This window comes from Aspergillus vadensis (assembly GCF_003184925.1).
Source record: "Aspergillus vadensis CBS 113365 unplaced genomic scaffold BO88scaffold_6, whole genome shotgun sequence".
Lineage (NCBI taxonomy): Eukaryota > Fungi > Ascomycota > Eurotiomycetes > Eurotiales > Aspergillaceae > Aspergillus > Aspergillus vadensis.
The window spans coordinates 872,473-890,629 of record NW_020292044.1 but is presented as its reverse complement, the minus strand read 5'-3'; the positions used below and the strand labels follow the sequence as shown (position 1 = coordinate 890,629).

General features: G+C 48.7%; 7 protein-coding genes across 7 annotated transcripts; 3 read left to right on the top strand and 4 right to left on the bottom strand.

Annotated features, from left to right (window-relative positions):
* Window positions 1-93: 93 nt before the first annotated feature.
* On the bottom strand, window positions 94-1,717 carry BO88DRAFT_479406 (flavin monoamine oxidase family protein; the record flags this gene model as incomplete). Its single annotated transcript, XM_025712073.1, has 3 exons — window positions 1,320-1,717; window positions 929-1,229; window positions 94-857 (listed from the first exon to the last, which is right to left on the bottom strand). Exons 1-3 carry the CDS (start codon window positions 1,638-1,640, stop codon window positions 94-96), a joined length of 1,386 nt encoding a protein of 461 aa, XP_025564998.1. The 5' UTR covers window positions 1,641-1,717.
* A 4,952-nt stretch (window positions 1,718-6,669) lies between these two features.
* On the top strand, window positions 6,670-7,780 carry BO88DRAFT_335596 (uncharacterized protein; the record flags this gene model as incomplete). Its single annotated transcript, XM_025702860.1, has 2 exons — window positions 6,670-7,037; window positions 7,099-7,780. 2 exons carry the CDS (start codon window positions 6,670-6,672, stop codon window positions 7,778-7,780), a joined length of 1,050 nt encoding a protein of 349 aa, XP_025564997.1.
* Window positions 7,781-7,991: 211 nt separating this feature from the next.
* On the bottom strand, window positions 7,992-8,948 carry BO88DRAFT_336212 (NmrA-like family protein; the record flags this gene model as incomplete). The annotated part of the gene is made up of 1 exon (XM_025702890.1): window positions 7,992-8,948. The coding sequence occupies one exon, from the start codon at window positions 8,946-8,948 to the stop codon at window positions 7,992-7,994; it is 957 nt and encodes a 318-aa protein (XP_025564996.1).
* Window positions 8,949-10,076: 1,128 nt separating this feature from the next.
* On the top strand, window positions 10,077-11,098 carry BO88DRAFT_433979 (C2H2 type zinc finger domain protein; the record flags this gene model as incomplete). The annotated part of the gene is made up of 3 exons (XM_025709456.1): window positions 10,077-10,177; window positions 10,300-10,471; window positions 10,529-11,098. The coding sequence occupies 3 exons, from the start codon at window positions 10,077-10,079 to the stop codon at window positions 11,096-11,098; spliced, it is 843 nt and encodes a 280-aa protein (XP_025564995.1).
* Window positions 11,099-11,655: 557 nt separating this feature from the next.
* BO88DRAFT_423951 (uracil phosphoribosyltransferase) lies at window positions 11,656-13,698 on the bottom strand (the record flags this gene model as incomplete). The annotated part of the gene is made up of 1 exon (XM_025708699.1): window positions 11,656-13,698. The coding sequence occupies one exon, from the start codon at window positions 13,696-13,698 to the stop codon at window positions 11,656-11,658; it is 2,043 nt and encodes a 680-aa protein (XP_025564994.1).
* A 935-nt stretch (window positions 13,699-14,633) lies between these two features.
* BO88DRAFT_413365 (uncharacterized protein) lies at window positions 14,634-15,086 on the bottom strand (the record flags this gene model as incomplete). The annotated part of the gene is made up of 1 exon (XM_025708121.1): window positions 14,634-15,086. One exon carries the CDS (start codon window positions 15,084-15,086, stop codon window positions 14,634-14,636), a length of 453 nt encoding a protein of 150 aa, XP_025564993.1.
* A 492-nt stretch (window positions 15,087-15,578) lies between these two features.
* On the top strand, window positions 15,579-16,831 carry BO88DRAFT_479400 (alpha/beta hydrolase). Its single transcript, XM_025712072.1, has one exon. It carries the CDS (start codon window positions 15,712-15,714, stop codon window positions 16,666-16,668), a length of 957 nt encoding a protein of 318 aa, XP_025564992.1. The 5' UTR covers window positions 15,579-15,711; the 3' UTR covers window positions 16,669-16,831.
* The last annotated feature ends 1,326 nt before the right edge of the window (window positions 16,832-18,157 follow it).

Below are 18,157 nucleotides of genomic sequence, written 5' to 3'. Positions count from 1 at the left end.
GTACTCAACACACCTTCTTTGACATATTTGTAAGGCCACCTAGAAACACGAAAAGATGATCGATCACATCGCCCTGCCCAATGTAGTAAGAAGTCACAGACTTGCCCTTCCCATTCCACCCAAGGCCTTGATAACCTCCGCTGCCCCAACCTCACCCGAACACAGCGCACCCTCCATATACCCCCTCCACTCATTGCTATACTCAGTTCCTACAAAATGCAAATTACCCACAGGCTTGCCATAAACATCCGCGAACCGCGTCATATGGCCCAGTGGGGTGATTGGCGCCAACGCCCCACGGCTATACCTCTCATGCTGCCAAACCTGGTCAAATACTTCAATGGGCTTGTACACCTCGTGATCGTTGTTGTCACCAGCGTTGAAAACCTTGGCCAACTGCTTGATGACCGCCGCTCTTCGCTCATGAGGGATGAGCTTGCCCCACTTCCTCCCCTCGTTTCCATTCACAAAGCAGGTCAGAGAGTAATGACAGACTTCATCAACGGATGTGTCCCTAGCCAGAATCACCGGACCGCTGTACGAGGCGAAATAACCATTGAATCCGCTATCGCGCCACCAGGGTCGATCGTAGCAGACGATGGCTTTATTATAGTCGCCCAGCACGGTGGCGTTGGTGACTTCCCGCAGTCGGGGCGGGAGAGGAGGCTGGATGTTGAGCTCTTTGTACATGGTGCTGGGGATGGAGAGGATACATTTGCGCGCTGCGAAGGACATGCCAGATGTTGTTGTTACAATTGTGTGGGTGGATAGATCCTCAATTGTGGCGATCGGGGACGAGAGGTGGATGTTAGAGGGGCCGACGAGGGATGCGAGCGCGTTTGCAAGGGATTGAGAGCCTGGATATTGTTAGCATCCGATTGCTGTCTTGTTTAAACTGGACTGAACGGGGCAAATTGGGTTCATTCACCATCTCTGAACCGCAGATGCTGCCCGCCGCTCGAGTCATCCGCGCGGATAGCCAAAAGACCGTGGTTACAGCGGCAGTAGTCGATGAACCAAGCAGCGGAGTATTCGGACGATTCCAGACCATGCATAACCCGTGCCCAGAGATTCACCATTTTGATTGTCTTTGGCCCTGCTCCGAGATCACGAATGTATTGCTCGAGTGTGACATTGTCATCATCAACTTTAGGAGGGCCAGGTTTCAGCGACTCGGCTTGGATGTGATCGCGAATCTTCGCCAGATTCTCCTTTTCTTCTGTTGTCCACTATAGGCGATAACGACAGAAGATATATCAGTTATTAATTGTCAACTTGGAGTATGTCACTTCCTTGGAGTTATCCAAAGGCACACTAACATCAGATGGAGAGACCCCAAAAGGAAACTCAAACCTCTCGTTCGCAGCTTCCTGCATAATCGCCCTTCCTTCCAGTCGCTGCTCTACAGTCTTCAGATCAAACCTCTTTATGTATGCGCCTACCCGCTTTTGCAGGTTGACATTGATCCAAGCACCACCCAAGTCAGCGTACCCTCGACCAGAGGCAAGCGGGACACTCCAGATCTTCCCGCCAATGCGATCGCGTGCTTCCAGGACTACGACTGAGAGCCCGGCTTGTTGAGCTGTAATAGCAGCTTGCAGGCCGGAGAAACCGGCGCCTACGACGATGAGGTCGAACATGGTGGCGAGATAGAGAGGTAAACGGGAAGGAATGAATATCCTGAGGGGCTTTCAGGAGATACGAAGATAGAACTGACAAATCATGTGTATTGTGTGGCAACTACAACTCAATGTTTAGGTACTTGAGCTTCCTTTAAAGCTTTATGGTGGTGATTCAATGGGAGACGATACTACTGTTCCTTGTCTCGGAACGCACACTCATCTCGGAAGTCTCGAACCGACCCGACCCGAGGGTCCAGCTTGCCAGCTTGTCACGCGTCACTGTACATACCTCCAAGACGCAGTAGGTGAGAGGTGAGACATAGTCTGGTATGTGCACTAAGCTCCTCGTAACTTGTCTGAGGTCTTAGGCACCTCCCGAGCGACAACTAGTGGGGTCCTATCGAGGTTATCTATCCACAGGGTAAAATCCTCCCTAGCCCTCCGGCTGCGATAGATGTAGAATACACGATCGCACATCAATGCGCCCGGTTACGATTGATAGATAAGATAAGACGGGCGCTTCCATATTCTGTAAGAGCCATCGTATCTTGTCTGGTTCCTAAGGAACCAGAACCTAACTTGATTCTCTCCACGATTCTGAACTCAATTCAACCAGGGGTGTCTTAACCGAAACAAGCAACTCTGTCCCCGCGATTTCTGACCAGTGCGGGGTTAAGCACAGCTCAGCGGGCGAGTTTTCGAGTTGGCGCCAGCTGACGATAGCCCATAATTATCAAGGCTCACCCCTCGATCTCAGCACTTTCCAGATGTCTGAATCGTAGGATCCATTCCCTCAGTCGTGCTTGAGGCTTTTCAGAAGATGTCAGATGTCCGGAATACCTCACGGAAGCTAAAGCGGACGTCAAACGCGTAAGGCTCATCCTATTTCCCTAAAAGCCAGAATTACCTTGAACCAGATACTGTTCGTCCTTATCGCTAAACCTGAGATCACAACAAAACAGATGTATCGCGTGCCGTACCAGCAAAATTAAATGCACCGGTGAAGAGCCATGCGCCAACTGTCAGCGCAGGCGTGTCGAGTGCCGTTTTATAGAAGGTGTGAATAAAGTCATTGTTACTGAGAGGTTCGTATGCCATCTTATTCAGAGACAGGTGACATATAAAACTAACAATCAGGGCACGAGAATGGATAGATATCTCCGAGAGCTACAGACTAAAGCTCGCAAGCGCCAAGGGCAGGATACAGAGATCCAGCCGGACCGACAGTCGATCAAGCGGACTTCAGCATCGGCCTTCGGGTCGGATGCAGATATTGATGGTACGATGCTAAACGAGGTCTTGCAGGTTCATGCACTCTCAATCCTACTTCGCTAACCCCTGCAAACTTCAAAGCTCCTCCGTCTGCAGAAAATCTGACGCAACTGTACACAGCAAGGACGATATGGACCAGCCCATTCACGCTCCCATCGCGAGTGATAGAAAAGAACGATAGCACCAAGCGAAACTGGAGTACGACTGTCGTCACCAATACTGATCCCTTCTTGGATCTAGCTAACACAGTGGAAACACTAGCCTGGCTTGCCCCAACCTCAACTTGGTCGTTCACAGCGCGACTGAAACTCATGATTGCGGAGAAGCTCCAGATAGTATCGCACTGCAGCGGAAGAGTACATTGCACTGATACGACCTGTTACAGTGCGTAATAGTAGCTACGCGCCCACTGTTGCTATCGGTGCTTAAAGAGCGATTAGACCGACTAGGCCATGGAACTGGAAGACTGGCAGAGCATTGTGGCCCCGACGGATGGTCTGATCTCGGCAGGCATCAAGTCGGCAGTGAAAACGCTGCAGATACTGAAGAACGAAGACAATCTACTTGGTAGGTTTAGGCTCCTCTAAAGCAGTTCATGCAGATCATGAAGTCCAATTGATCTAACGCACTACACCTAGATGTCTTCCTTCCCTTCGACATGGAGTTCACCTGCGGAGCAGCAATGCACATCGCCATGGCCAAAGCCGTCTTTCCCAACGTCACAAATGGCGAAAATGAAAACTGTATGAATGACATTCACTCGATCCTCGACCAAATGATCCAGCGTGGAAAAAAGCTAGCCGCAGCACGAAAGTCCGAACTTGCACAGCTTGAAAAGCTCTTCCAGGAAGTCGCAGAGCGCATCGAACGGCGGGGACTTGGGACCCTTATCCTGCCCACCTCATTAGCGGCGGTGCCACCGCCCTCAGAGCTGGGCTCCGAGTTTATGATGGCAGGATGTGTTGACCGTCCTCAGGACTCGGCAGATCTGGCAGCTTGTCCAGTGCCTTTGAACTCGGTACCAGGGTCCCCATCAGTTCTGGCTCAAGCTTCTAGCCTCGGCTTTTTAGATAGTATTGGGATATCCTCTTACGAGTTCTTCTCGCTGGTAAATCAGATTGGACAGACAGAGGGGTGTAGTATTTTGGATGCAGGTGCACCACCATGGGATGGATCCATGTAGGTCGCCACAATAAAAACTACCAGAAAGACATTGCCATCATTCTTGAACCGAATTTGCATTTATTAGTAGAGTATAAGCCCCCATAAGTTTATCTATAACTCTCGTGACGGAGGCGATTCACCCATACAGTGCTACCTCTAGTGCCAGTGTATGTCTCTGCACGAAATTCAATACCGATGGTAGTAGACCTTCAGACATTAGTGTCCACTCAGTCCGATAGTTGCAGTTGCGAATACTACCCGAATAGAAACGACAATCAACCTGCACAATCCGATTGGAGCATTCTAGCTATGGAAGCCCTCGCGTTCGCGACTCCACCGATCGGGTTCCCCATCCGATGGGCCTGCAGCAACCGAGATAACCAACTATACTTGCCTCCCCACCATCACTGCCAGCGACAGTGATCAGATTTACCCAAATCATTCTTCGACCCTCTGTCCACGGATATTCATAACGGCTTAGGACCTTCTACCGCACAGTCATCACATTGCCGGTCGGTATCCATAAATTTCAATTATTTCATTAATATGATATATCGGGGGGTTAGAGCTGCAGATGTGGCTAGCGGCCGCGTCGGGTTCCAAGCCCGAGACTCGTCGGATTCTGTATACTACCGATGAACCCGAGCCGAGACAAGCATCACCCGAGAAGTCTGAATTATCATTGGTTGTTTGGAGTCAGAGCTGGGGTATCTCGTTTGATTTACATCCACACTTCCAATGCATGTTTAAGAGGTCTATCAGAGGAAGGGGGAGGCAGATCACAAGGTGTGATGGGGTTGATCCGATATTCTGTAGGTCTGTGTTTGGAGCCTAGCGGGGTCTTTAGTAATGAAAGTTGTAGGTAATTCTCGCCTATTGGTCCCCGGGGAGCTTGGGTATTAGGCGTGGGATATTGTAGATAGGAAAGCAATTCTGGCGGTCCTGTGATTATGCCTGCTCAGTGGTAATTGGAGGATTTCGCCACATACTACTCAGTGCCTTTGACCATGCTGTCTAAAACGGAGATGATTAATTAACAACATTCGCAAACCGTTGTTTTATTTCCTGTAGGCCAAATACGCCTCATCTTAGGATTTCACCTGAAGAATATGAGAAACAACTTGGATGCTACAGCATTGAAAGCAGAAATCATGCGAATAATCTGTCTACTATACTGATATAGAATGTCTACAATGATCAGCAGGCACTACCTGAAAAGATAAGCGAAGCATAACCTGCACATCTCCCTGTTTGGTACTAACTTGGCCAAGTAGATACCAGGTGGAACCCAATTCAGTAATCACCTTGAAGATCATCCGCCCCTGTAGATATTGTTAGTCTAATATGTGTCAGTCATTGCAGATACCTGGCCCCTTTCAGGGGACATTAGTATTCACATTTACCTATTTCCACTAAGGTCCACTAGAAGCTTACGCTGAGGGTTAATGATTTAGACATTACACCGATAGGGACAAGAGTTTGGGTACAGCGACTGTTGCAGTCAAGGAACATGTACATGATATTTTCAGTGATGAGGTTCCTGGTGAGGATCGTCATTGTAGGGCTCCAGGTGCCCTTGTTGGAGGGTGTGTTGAGTGGCACCGAAGGGTTGTTATGGCGAGAAGGGGTCATTGCGTGCATTTGATTAGTATAGATATATTGAGAGGTGTAAAATGTTGGCAACTGACACTCGTTGTGTCTGCGGATCATTGTAGTGGACTAACAGACAAATGGGATGATGCTTGCACAGTTTGCAATTGGAAATGCTAAGACGGTCTACACTCATCCATAGCCCTCGCGTCGGGAGAACAACACGGTATCTCGGTCCGCTACCGATTACGCCTATCTCTCCGTGATCTTGATCTTCGTTGTCAATCCTCCTACCACTGGATAGCTATCGAAGCTGACTGGCGGCAACTGCGGCACGCCTGCTATTTCTCTCGCGCATCAACTTCGTGCGTTCCTATCAGTCTATGGTGCGCTATCCCACTGGCATGGATCATGAGAACAGAAGACGTAGAGAGGACTTCGAAGATGATAGGCAAGGCAGCTGCAGGACTTGCCTCCATCCTCTCGTCACGATCTGTGGCTTCTTGTGGTCCCTTTCTCCATTGGGAAAATATATCCTGTATAGGAATCCATTGGCCAAACCAGCCCGGCTCATGAGTCTAGATCCGAGCCGGTTTTGGGAGGTATGATCAGCTGGATTCCGGTTTCCTGTCCCGATTGATCAGCCGGCATTATCGGGATGCAAGACGTGCAGGTCTTTGAACATAGAATCATGATTGCTTCCCGACACTATTAATGAGATGCCTGTAATAGTGTTCAGGAAGAGTACGTCCATTGGTTCTCTGGAAATGCTATCTCCTATCTGGCGCTAGAGCAGATGCATGTTTTGCTTCCCATGACGGCTCGGGTCCTAAGCACTCCGCTGATTATACCCCGGACTTGGCATGTCAAGGCTTCATTTGATCTATAAGTATCGAGATGAGATCGCGGATAGATACAATTTTAAAACTCAACAGAATCAATCGCACGCGAATTGACACTGTCATTCATCGTCTAACTCTCTCTACACACATTGATCTCATATCAAATCACAACCCACACAATGGCCCCAGCAGCCCTCGTCTCAACCTACACCCCACCCCCGGTGTCCGGGCCCAAAACGAAGAAGGCTACACGCCCCACCAAGAAGCTCCCTCAGTCCCTCGTCGAAGGCGCTAAGGTTCCCCAGAAGCGTAGCTTCGACCCAAGCGAGCACTTGGCCTACCAATCCCCGGAGAAGATCCACAAGATGGCTGAATTTGGCCTCGAGAGAGCGGGCATCTCTCCCAACGCTATCTCAGAGCCTTTTCGTCTGTTCACAGCCGAAGCAATTAGGCAAATGCGCGCTGAGATCTTCAGCGAGCCTGTGCTGAAGGACTGTCAGTATGCAAGCGATTTCTGCGCAAGCATGGTTAGGGGCATGGGACACAAGTAAGCTTACACCTTTCTGAACAACCTAGCTCCATCCTATTGAACTAATGATTATAACTAGGCGGGCCCCTTTCACCTACGACGTATGGAAGTCTCCAGAAGTCCTTTCCAAAATCTCCGCCATCGCCGGCATCGACCTAATCCCAGCCTTCGACTACGAAATCGCGAACATCAATGTCGCCATCAAAGATGACGAACCACCTTCGTCCCAAGCCAGCAACTCTTCCACCAAACCCCCCGGAGATGACGATGCCCCGGCATTCGCCTGGCACTACGACTCCTTCCCCTTCGTCTGTGTAGTCATGCTTTCCGACTGCACCTCTATGGTCGGCGGAGAAACAGCTATCAGACTCCCCAACGGAACTATCAAGAAGGTTCGTGGTCCCGCACAGGGCTACGCGGTTGTCATGCAGGGTCGGTACCTCGAGCACCAGGCTTTGAAGGCTGTTGGTGGCCGAGAGCGAATTACCATGGTGACGCCGTTCCGGCCTAAGAGCGCAGAGGTGCGCGATGAGATTTTGCTCACTGGTACTCGGGCTATCAGCAATCTAGAGGAGATGTATCCCCAGTATGTCGAGTACCGCATGGAGGTTCTCGAGGAGAGGGTGCGGGCACAGCGCAAGAGGGAGAGGGAGCGGGATCTTACTGGACGGCCGTTTAATGTGGAGGAGACAAGGAAGTGGGTGGAGGAACAGAGGGACTTTTTGGATAGTATTCTGAACGAGATGGTTGTTGTTGAGTAGCAATCGGGTCATGATGAATTTGCGGTATTACGTTGGAGCGAAGCGCGTGGTGATGGGATCAGAATGCATGGAGGAAGATGGCGATCTATGGTACTCTATTTGGCCTTATGACATCAATGAGAATATGATGTTATTTGTTCTGATTAAAACCAATATATCTATGGCAACTGTGATCGTAGCGCCTCAGGGGTAGATAGGTCACCCTTAGATCTTACGCCTTTAGCATATCTTCCAACACCTCGGCAGGGGTCCGTCTCGGAGGAGCAATAGCCAGAACCTCCTTGCTAGTAGTCGAAGCATTGCACTTCCCTTCCCACACGGTTATCGGGGCATACTTGATTGACTTGATTACAGCCATGGAATGACCCGATCCTTCATATTGACTCTCCAGCATTGCATCCAGAAGGCTGAGATCTTCATAGGCCACCTCCTTCACCTTCGTGCCAATATGCTGCTCCACTAGGCCGACAAGCTGTTCGCCAGTGATATCTTCCGGTCCATTCAAGACATATTTCGCCCCGCTGTGCGGGCTCGGATTATCCAAGGCCAAGAGATGAGCAGCAAACACACCGACTTCATCCGGGTCGATAGGCGCAATAGGGGCATCTTTGGATACCATCAAACTCAAAGGACCTAGTTCGCCATTCCGCTTAAACTCCTTGATGTACTCAACGGTAAAAGCCATAAGGGAGTTTGTAAACCCGTTCGGCTGAAGGGAAGTCCATTTCAGGGCGCTGAATTCCGCCGAGCCAAGCATCGCCTCAATAGCCCAGTGCGCGCGCGGATAGTAGGCAGCGCAATCGGGACGAACATTCGGTGCGGAGGTGGAAATACGCACAACGTATTTGACACCAGCTCCAAGGGCGGCGACGTGGAAGGCAGACTCTTCGGCAAACTGGTTTGGTGCGTTGTGAGAGGCAATGAAGGCCCTGACGACTTCATTCTCTCGGAGCCAGTCCGAGGTAATCTCGGTCCAGTTCTGCTCGATGATTTCGACACCGGGAATTTTTGCAAGCCGTTCGGCTGAGGAGCTATTGAGGGATCTGGTCAGGGCGAGTACCCGATGGCTCTTGAAAGCCTCGTTGGTTTTCAGAAGTTTTGGGAGAGTCTCTGTCACGGCTCGGCCGGTATTGCCTGTTGCGCCGACGATGAGGATAGTTGGAGCCATGTTGGTAGTCAAATGAGAGTTGTGTGGATGAATGATACCGTTTGGAAGATAGATACGAGGATCATCTTCAGGGTATTTAAATTTCGAAGTCATTTCATTAAATCATACATGATTACTATTATGATTAGAAATTGGGAATTCTATTTGTGAGCATCCCTTCGCAGTGATCTTTGATTCGGGTGGAGGCTCCGGAGGTGGGAGGGCCGAAATGTCGGAGCTCCCACCCCGTGCATGTGTACCCAGACTCAAGGACTAGTACTTCGGATTTAATCATCTTTTCTCTCTTTGGCCACTAGGCGTGAAATAGAGTGCATAAGAGTGGATAACATCCAACAATATAAGACGCTGGGGTGTGTCCTGCGCCTACTAGTAGTCAGTATGGTCGGAATGGGCTCGAATTTTCCCTTCTCAGAAACTTAAACTGACATTAGTCCTTTCCAAATACACTATTGAGGTGTTTCAATTATGAGTCTAAATTGTTGGACATTATATCCTCGTATTAATAATGTAGTCCGAACAGATAAATGAACCTGTGGCAACCTGGAAAAGACGCACACGACTGTAGTATTTGTGGTCCCCGAGCGTTTTCTGTCTGTGAAAATAAAATGTTTGCGACCGAGCCAACGCAACTGGCAGCAGACTCAGAAAGCACGCATTGAACTACGTAGTGGTATTCAATAAGACTCATTGATGGTTCTTTCCAGGGGAAATCCAGGGTTCGACAAGTCGGTTCTAACCTTTTCGGACACACACTGACTAATCGTGCCATTATGGGTGGGCCCGAAAGAGAGGGAGCAGTCCCCTCAACTCCCTCATTGTACACCCTTTACTCTCTGAATCCCCCAGTCAAAATAGCAGCATGCCCCCTAAGTTATACTGGTGCCAAGTGTCTCATTGCAAGGCAAGCTATCAGCGGAAAGAACATCTTCGTCGCCACGAGGCGCAACATACCCAACAGCAGCTTCGACAATGTCCAGCTTGTGCTCAGAAGTTCAGGCGGAGGTACAAAAGGATCCTCACCTTTTCGTTATTTATGTGGGGAGATATTGCTAATTCTCCAAATCAGCGATACGTTACGGCGACACATGCAAAATATACATGGAATGAACGACATGCCCGACATCAAACATGCTTGCGCCCACTGCCGGAAGCAAAAGTCTCGATGCCAAGGAGGACCACCATGTAAGAATTGTCTGCGCCGCGGAATCCACTGTTCCCTTGAACGCCGGGTGGGAGCACGGCAGGTTGATCACCAGCGTGACATTGCAAGGATGTCTCAATCTCCTCCTACCCAACCTGCGACGGACGACTCTGATCAAGAAAGACACTTTATAAACATATATTTCAACAGATTCCATCCTCGGTGGCCTTTTGTTCATCGAGGGTCTTTCAGTGATCATGAAGCACCATTATTGATCAAGTCAATGCTTGTTCTTGGTCTGTGGCTAAGCAAGGAACGGAAAGCCCACTCGAAAGCCATTGACCTGCACAATTTCCTGGGCTCGGCCATACGTCAGCAGACTGTACGTAGGAAGCTCTCGCCTGACCATAACTCTGCCAGCTAACGTCGAAGTTAACAGGAGGCATGGGATGCCTCTGTAGCAGATGCAAGTAGTACTTGTAAATGGCCCATCGCGACATATCAGGCAATCCTGCTCCATCTAATATTCGCCGCTTTATATCGGGGCGGTGGGGAGCTCGACCTTGACCTGAAGCCTTCCCTTGCTCCTGCAGATGTCGACCTTCTAGAAAGGCTTGTCATAAGCTGCAAGAAGCTCGGAATGTTCTACTACCCAAACATACTGCAGCATTATTGCGACAGTATTCTGCCTGGATATACATGGGTAACTATTGAGGAGGTGAAGAGGTTTGACCTGGCCTTATTCAAAGTCTGTGGAGCGTTTAGTATCTTAGGCAAAGGGGAGGATAGAACGGGTAACTTAGACGGAAGGATCCGTGCATGCGACTTACAATTTCCACCACCCAGGAATACGCCGTTGTGGAATGCTGTAACGAAAGAAGAGTGGGAATCCGCAGCGACAGCGGATATGGACCCCCATAGCCTGGATGACCCTTTGCCTCTACAATGGATCTCTAATTCTGCAGAGATTGTGGAACTTATTGCTACAGGGTCTCCTGGATTATTTTGATTACGAAATCATAAACATGGACCATGCCACAACCGAAGGGTTGAGATGTAAGTGTATGGAGTTCAGACGTGGTAAATGATAATATGTAAGAACGTTGTTCACAAAGACTGTATCCTATGATTCTACCCAGGGAAAGGTAGCGGTCGCAACGTATCTGCTCTAACATGATTATGTCTAATATTCTCCGTCGAATGATAAGGACACTCAACTCGTTTCCGGTGATTTTAGGTGGAACATGACGGGTGGTCGAACTGTACCGCCTCTAAGAGAGCACACTACTTGAAGGAATTCATAGATGAAGCCCGCCGGGCCTCAATAACAAGGGTTAAAGACTATTATTGATGTCCTAGAGGATGTCAAAGTAACATTGAGGGGATACTAATGATGTTTTCCTTCGATAAACAAAACGAACAGACAATCGAGTCCTAGTCATCCCACAACCGTCTGTATCTCCAAAGCCAAACAAAGTCCGTCATATCCAACTCTAATTCCATCCTCCCAAACCATAAACCAAGTTTCAGCTGTCCATACTATCCAAGTATGTGACCGTTCAACCATCAATCCAGCTGAGTGGTATTAAACAAACGATTTCCGGTGTCAGTAGTTCCCTTTCCAGTGTACTTGTTCTTCGACACCCGGAGAGCGACAATGGTAACCTCCATTGATCGCGCGGCAGCACGAATGGCACTCCCGCCTTTGATGGCCTGCTCCTGCACGACGCCAGCAACAACAATGACACGAACAGCATCATTCAACTTCCTAACATGCTGTAAGAACTCCACGATGGACTTGCCACTGTTGATAACAGAGTCGACCAGGATCACAGTGACGATGCCCTCGAGATTCTCCCTCTTCACGTCGTGGGGGAACTTGGCGTGCAGGAGCTGGGCAGTTGGGAAGACCTCGTTAATACCGTTTGCCATGGGCAGCCCACCGCGCATCAGCGGCACGATCAACGTCTGGCCTTCGTTGAAAAGCCGGTATCCGTCTATGGGTTTGTTTTGAGGGTGGCGTACGGGGAAGGGCTCAAGTCCGATGATCTGTGCCAGGTATTTTGTGGACAGATAATGAGCAGCCTTCCTATGAGCATCCTGGAGGGCCGGCCCGCGGATGGCGTCGTCTCTCATAGGAGTACTCAACAACTTGGAAGCGTTATCGTCGGTCGCGTGGTAGAATTGAAACCAGCGGCAGAAGATCGAGCTCTGGATGTTTTCGTCTTCCAAATGGATCACAGGGAGTATGTTCGGGTCAAGCCGTGGTTTCAAAGAATTGTAGGGCAGCAAGACCTGCCTAGCGTGCAGCCCGTCATTGAGGATGGCATCACGTAAAGCGCCGTCCATGCTCTTGCTTCGCGTTTCTTCTTTACCCACCACAACAACCGCCTTGTCTGCAGCCATCATCATCGGCAAGTCAATAGGGCTGTCCCCGATCGCCCAGGTATGGGCTCCATGTACTTCTCTAGCACGAACAACCAAACTTCTCTTCACCCCAGGGGTAACCACCAATCCGTCGTTAATGCGGCCACCACCGATGACTTTAACAACATCAGCGAGACCTTCTCTCTCAATGACTTTCTCCCAGACGAGACGCAGGCCGCTGGTGACGATAACGGGACAAACGTGCTTGTGTTCGACCACCTTTTCAAGAAGCAAGGAAATCTGTGGATACAGCTTGACTTTACTTGCAATAGCGTTGCAGATAGAAAAGAAGTCATCATCCCAGGCCTCGGTTTCACAGTGCATCATAGCCTGTCTGAACGCGGCATATGAATACCCCATCTTGTTGAAGAGCCGTCGTAGCGGATTATGGGCGCCCTTAAGATCTTCCAACATCTTCCAGAAGGTTTCGCTGGTGTCGTCTTCCGAGAGCGTCTTGTCCGCATCAAGAAACAGGACAGTCTGAACGTCGTCGCTATGGTTAGACAGGATCTTGTCCAAACGATCGTTGGCAACAGCCATGTTATATTCCTCATCGTGACATTCAATATCATGAATGAAGGTCGACAGCTTACATCTCAAACCGGACCAAAGATAAGCCAACATAATGTTTTTATCCATGCAAAGAGAAGAAAGCTCTTTTATCTCGTAATTCTGCCACGCACACAAACGACTCTCCGACACACTTGGACGTAGTCTCTCGGTATCCTTTTTTCGTTGCTCTGTAATCATAAGCAGCGGAGTATTGAGGTACAAGATATGAGTGAAGGTATCCAAGTCATTCTCCGTGACGACCTTCATGGGCTGGTCACATCTTTCGTCGTCCCAAAAGCTGAGGTGGCCGGTAACGATCCCAACTTTCCTGGTCTTGCTGCAAGTCGATTTGATCTTCTGGATAGCCCGCTTGCGAAACTCGGCTTTTTCAGACTCATCCAGCTTCTTGAATGCATCCAGCCCGCCGGTAGTTACAGAGGCAATGACCTCAGATCCTTCAAAAAAAGCAAAGCGCTCCTCCCCGAGCTGCTGCTTTAGTCTGTTCATTAAAAAGGTCTTGCCAGCCCCCGGCACCCCGTATAGTCCGATGACCTTGGGGGCGGCCGCTGGGGGACACACGGGTACCATGGTAGGGCACTTCTCGTCTTCCGGTGAGGCGGACTTTTGCATTGTCCAATGAGATATAGTAGAAGAGGCTAAAGGTGAAGGGAAATAGAGACGAAGGGTAGTATGGTCGGATCTGGATAGAGGGCTATAGTTAAATAGAAGTGTAGGGTGTACCAATGACCTGTGACAATGAAATATCGCGTTTCTGGTCATGAGAGGTACCAGTAGAAGGAAAATAATTAAATTGGAGGTGTTGGGGGATTTTATAGGCAAGGAAAATCGTCGGTGCCTAGGTTCACTCAACGACAAATACTTTTTCACTAACAGTCTCGGCGCTCGAAATCTCTGACTCGTTGAATATAGGGACTCCGGGTCATTCCAGGAAGCTGCAGTTAACCGTTGCCTTCTTCTCATCATTGAATTGTGAATGGAGTGACCAGCGTTTTCAATACGGTACCTCCCACAGTCAAACCAATCGACTTCTATAATTTCTTTTAGCAAATGTAATGCTCTTATGCCGAAGTCTTGTATATAGAGGACCACATATTGGGTCTGGAACCCTTTTCCCTGCATAATATGGAGCAGTTTTATACAGTATTCTGATATATTTTGACTTCGTCTGAGGGCCGCATCATAGGAGACGAGCAGATATAATGCTCTAATGCTGTTGTTCTGTACATAGCGGGACACACATGGGGTCTAAAAGCGTTTTCCAAGCGCAAGAATGGGCGTTTTTATATATCCAGATATACTTGCAATTCCTCCGGACCTTAGTCGCACCACAAGTCACCAGTAGAACAAAGTCTATCATCGCATGAAAAGGATACATATAGTCAGCCCTGGTGATTATTCTTTGTCATTTCTATTTTGAGTCAACTTTCTGGGTCAAATCATGAACCTTCAAGGAGCTAAACACCTCAGTCAGTATGGATCACTTAGATTCGCCACAGGAGGAGTATATCACTCACCACACTACCCCACTCCGACCCAAACATAGATCAGGGAAGAACTGGCAATGCCCACAATAATCTTCTTCCAACCCTACCGAATTTTATCTTATCTATGCCATGTCTGTCTGCAACTTCATCCAATTTCGTACCCTTCCTCGGATTCACCACCTCCCTAACATTGCTCCAATCGTGCTTACCAGCGTAATACGCGGCCACACGATAGAAACACCATCGCGATGTGAACTTTCCCAGCATATAGGTAAAGGCTACTGTGTTATACGTCCGCGACCAAGCAGGGCGAAAAGCGATAGGAAATCCATCATGTTCAGCGCGAGATAATGTGAATAGGACGTCTGAGGTCTCGCTTAGTCGGGCCAGGGGTGTAGTTGCCTTGCGCCGCTCGGAAAGCTCTTCTATTAGTCGGCTCTCGTGCCACGAAATGTTGGATTGGCTGGGGAGGTTAAGGAATGTATGCCATTTTTGGCGTAACTTGATTGACATTCTGGTCTTGTCGCAGTGTATGCTTCTCATGAAATAGTCGAGTTCGAGGAATGGGTAGCGGAATGGTGCTTGGAATAAGAAAACTGTTTTTTGGGGTGGAGTGCAATGGCTTATCATAACTGCATGATGTAGGAAGGAAAGACTGATTTTATTGTGTTTAGAATGTTTCTATAAAGACGGTACAAAGGTGATGCCCTTATATGCGAACCAGGGCGTATCGAATTAACTGATCTTTTCAGAACCTTACTGATCTAGTGCAGGCAAGATCCGTGAACATCAAATCCATGTGAGTTGCCCACAGTCATTTTTTACATGAGTGAATGTGCACTTAATGATACATTCAATATTATGCACTACTAGTATTCATTGGCTCCTCCTTTGCTGCTTGTTTCACTGGATGCGGGGCTGAGCATTCCCCAACCCCACCTCATTTCACCCCATTTCACTTAGTCTGTCTTTGTTAAGGCTGTCACTACCAACCCCATCCTCGACCCCAACGTCTGCTTTCCTTTACAAATCCCTATCCAATTTTAATATACTTCGCTTGTTTGTGAAGGGCTAGCTAGCTATTTGGAGTTGCCTAAAAGGAAACAGTATCCACTCTACACCACGCATTTGGAACGGTATGCCTTTAGCGCTCGAAATTCGACAATTCATCCTCAGCTTCGAAAGCCGGTGGGACGGGTCAGTGAACACTGCTTGTCAGGACTTTTTTGAAGCCCGGCATTCATCTGCTGGCCCACTGAATCCAGATCATCCAATCAAGTATGAGAAGAATGTAAAGTACGGCCCAGATTCAAGGCATCGCTTGGATGTATTCTGGCCAGCAGATGCTATCTCAACCAACGCGGCTCTGCCTGTTGTCGTCTACTTTCATGGCGGTGCATTTAAGCTGGGCGACAATTCTATTACTCCGCACATGCACGCGAATATCGGTCGATTTTTCGCATCCCAGGGTATGATCGGCGTCTTGGGGACTTATCGGCTACTGCCAGAAGCTCGATTCCCAGACGGCCAGGACGATGTCGCCTCTGCTCTCTCGTGGCTGCATGACAATGTGCATCAGTATGGAGGCAACCGAGACGCCATCTTTGCGCTTGGCCAAAGTGCAGGTGGAGGCCACCTCGCCATGGCGCTTTTCTCGGGAAAGCTAAAGTCGGATCAAGGACAGAGTCTGGTGCGCGGCGTCCTGCTTCTCAGTGCGGCGCTGAAGTATGACCTATCTAAGAAGGGCCGACGCGAGAGTATGGAGCAGTATTATGGAACGACGAACCATAGTCTTATTCAATCCCGATCGGCGTACGGTATCTTCCAGGATTTGCCGCCCGTTGAAGATGCAGATGTGGCTTCCGTGCCGACACCCGAGCTGTTTTTGATGCTGGCGGAGTGGGATTTCGCGGAGTGCGTACAAGGAAACTTGGACTTTGTAAGGCTGTATGCTGAGCGTCGCCGTCGTCTTCCTCGCTTTGAGGTGTTGCCTGGTCATAATCATGTTAGCTATGCATTGTCTATCGGCTTGCCAGGAGACGAGGTTGGTCCGAAGATTGCGGACTGGGTGAGGCAGCGCTCAGAGGGGGCTTGACCTTAGACATCCATGACTTTGGTCAGTCTTCGCTTTTACTCTCTCGGTGCTGTAAATCGCCGATGGTCAAGACCTATCCGTATCTAGCCAGTGCATGCGCTGATTGGGATATTGAACTTCAATACTACTATCTTCTACGATAGGCAGGGACATTCTCCGGAAGGAAACCGGGCCTATCAGAATTACTTTTCTCATCACTATTAACTAATCTAACGTATTCGGCGCGGCCAGAACACCTGGGGATTATTCGTTCAGGTGCCAAAGTATAGTAATACGTATATCTGGATTTATATGCCGTTGACCCTGCTCGGATTGTATTATGTATTTACCCATAAGGCACGCATTATCACTTTGGATCCCTTGATCTTTAGGTGAGGTGTACAGCGGTACTTCAGGTAACTGATGTCTTCTTTACATGCTTATGTCTCGCACTAGTACATAGTTCATGGAAGCAAGTGCGTTTTATTGGTCGCAGCTTTTTTCCTTGCTAACGTTTGACAGAAAAACCCAACCGAAAATTTAAGGGAAACAATTCAGATTTGGGCTGCCTTGCCGATGTTTCGATATGGAACGTTGAATTGAGTTTATCGTTTTTGTGACTTACTATTCGCTTCGATACTGTCTTTCCTTGACTTTTCTCTCATCTTCACTTCCTTTCCGAGTGGTTTCACTGGCTCACTGGCCCGCTTAGTCAAAATTGGCCATCGGGCATTCGCAGCCTATATCGGAGCTGGATCGCTGCATCACCTCAGTTCAACAAGTTTGATGCCCGCGTGAATTTATTTTTTATCTTTTAGTTTTTATTTTCATTTTTAATTTTTTTTTTTTTCCTTTCCCTCATATATATATACAAAGGGGTGGGTAAGTGTCGATTAAACATTAGGAGTGAAGGGGTGAAATTGTCCGGAGGTGTTGTGTCGGGAACAAATATATATTACGCTGTTAGTTACTGCAACGGAGGGATGTAGTTCTTGACAGCCATCCGAATCAAATCACGTCAAGTTGCTCTTCGATGAATGAGTCCGAGTTACTTAAATTAGGCTTGTTCGCTAAATACAGGTTGATTCTTCTTTTGCAGTTCTCTCCGATCGCAATTAGAAGATACATTATGTAAGGTTTTGCCTCCAAGGGCAAATAAGTTGGGCGATCCGATGGAATATTGTCACTTCCAATTGCGCTTTGCTTCACGGTTTAAAAGAGATTTGGATATGCCAAATGGCTTTCGATTTCAGCCCTACTTCCGAGCCAAATGTGACGATGGACTCGGCCTGGCGTTGTGGAGATGAACCGCCCAGAACTCAACTCAATAAATAAACTCCGCGGGAGCTAGGCTTGCCACGCTCATGTGGAGTTCACAGGGAAGCTTGTGGGTTTTGGACAGAATATTGACCACTTAGACGTCCGTAAATTGCCTCAAGGTTATGACATGGACCGGATTGAGCATATAACGCTGTTGAGAAATCGGATTCATCCACCGGCCCATGGTTGC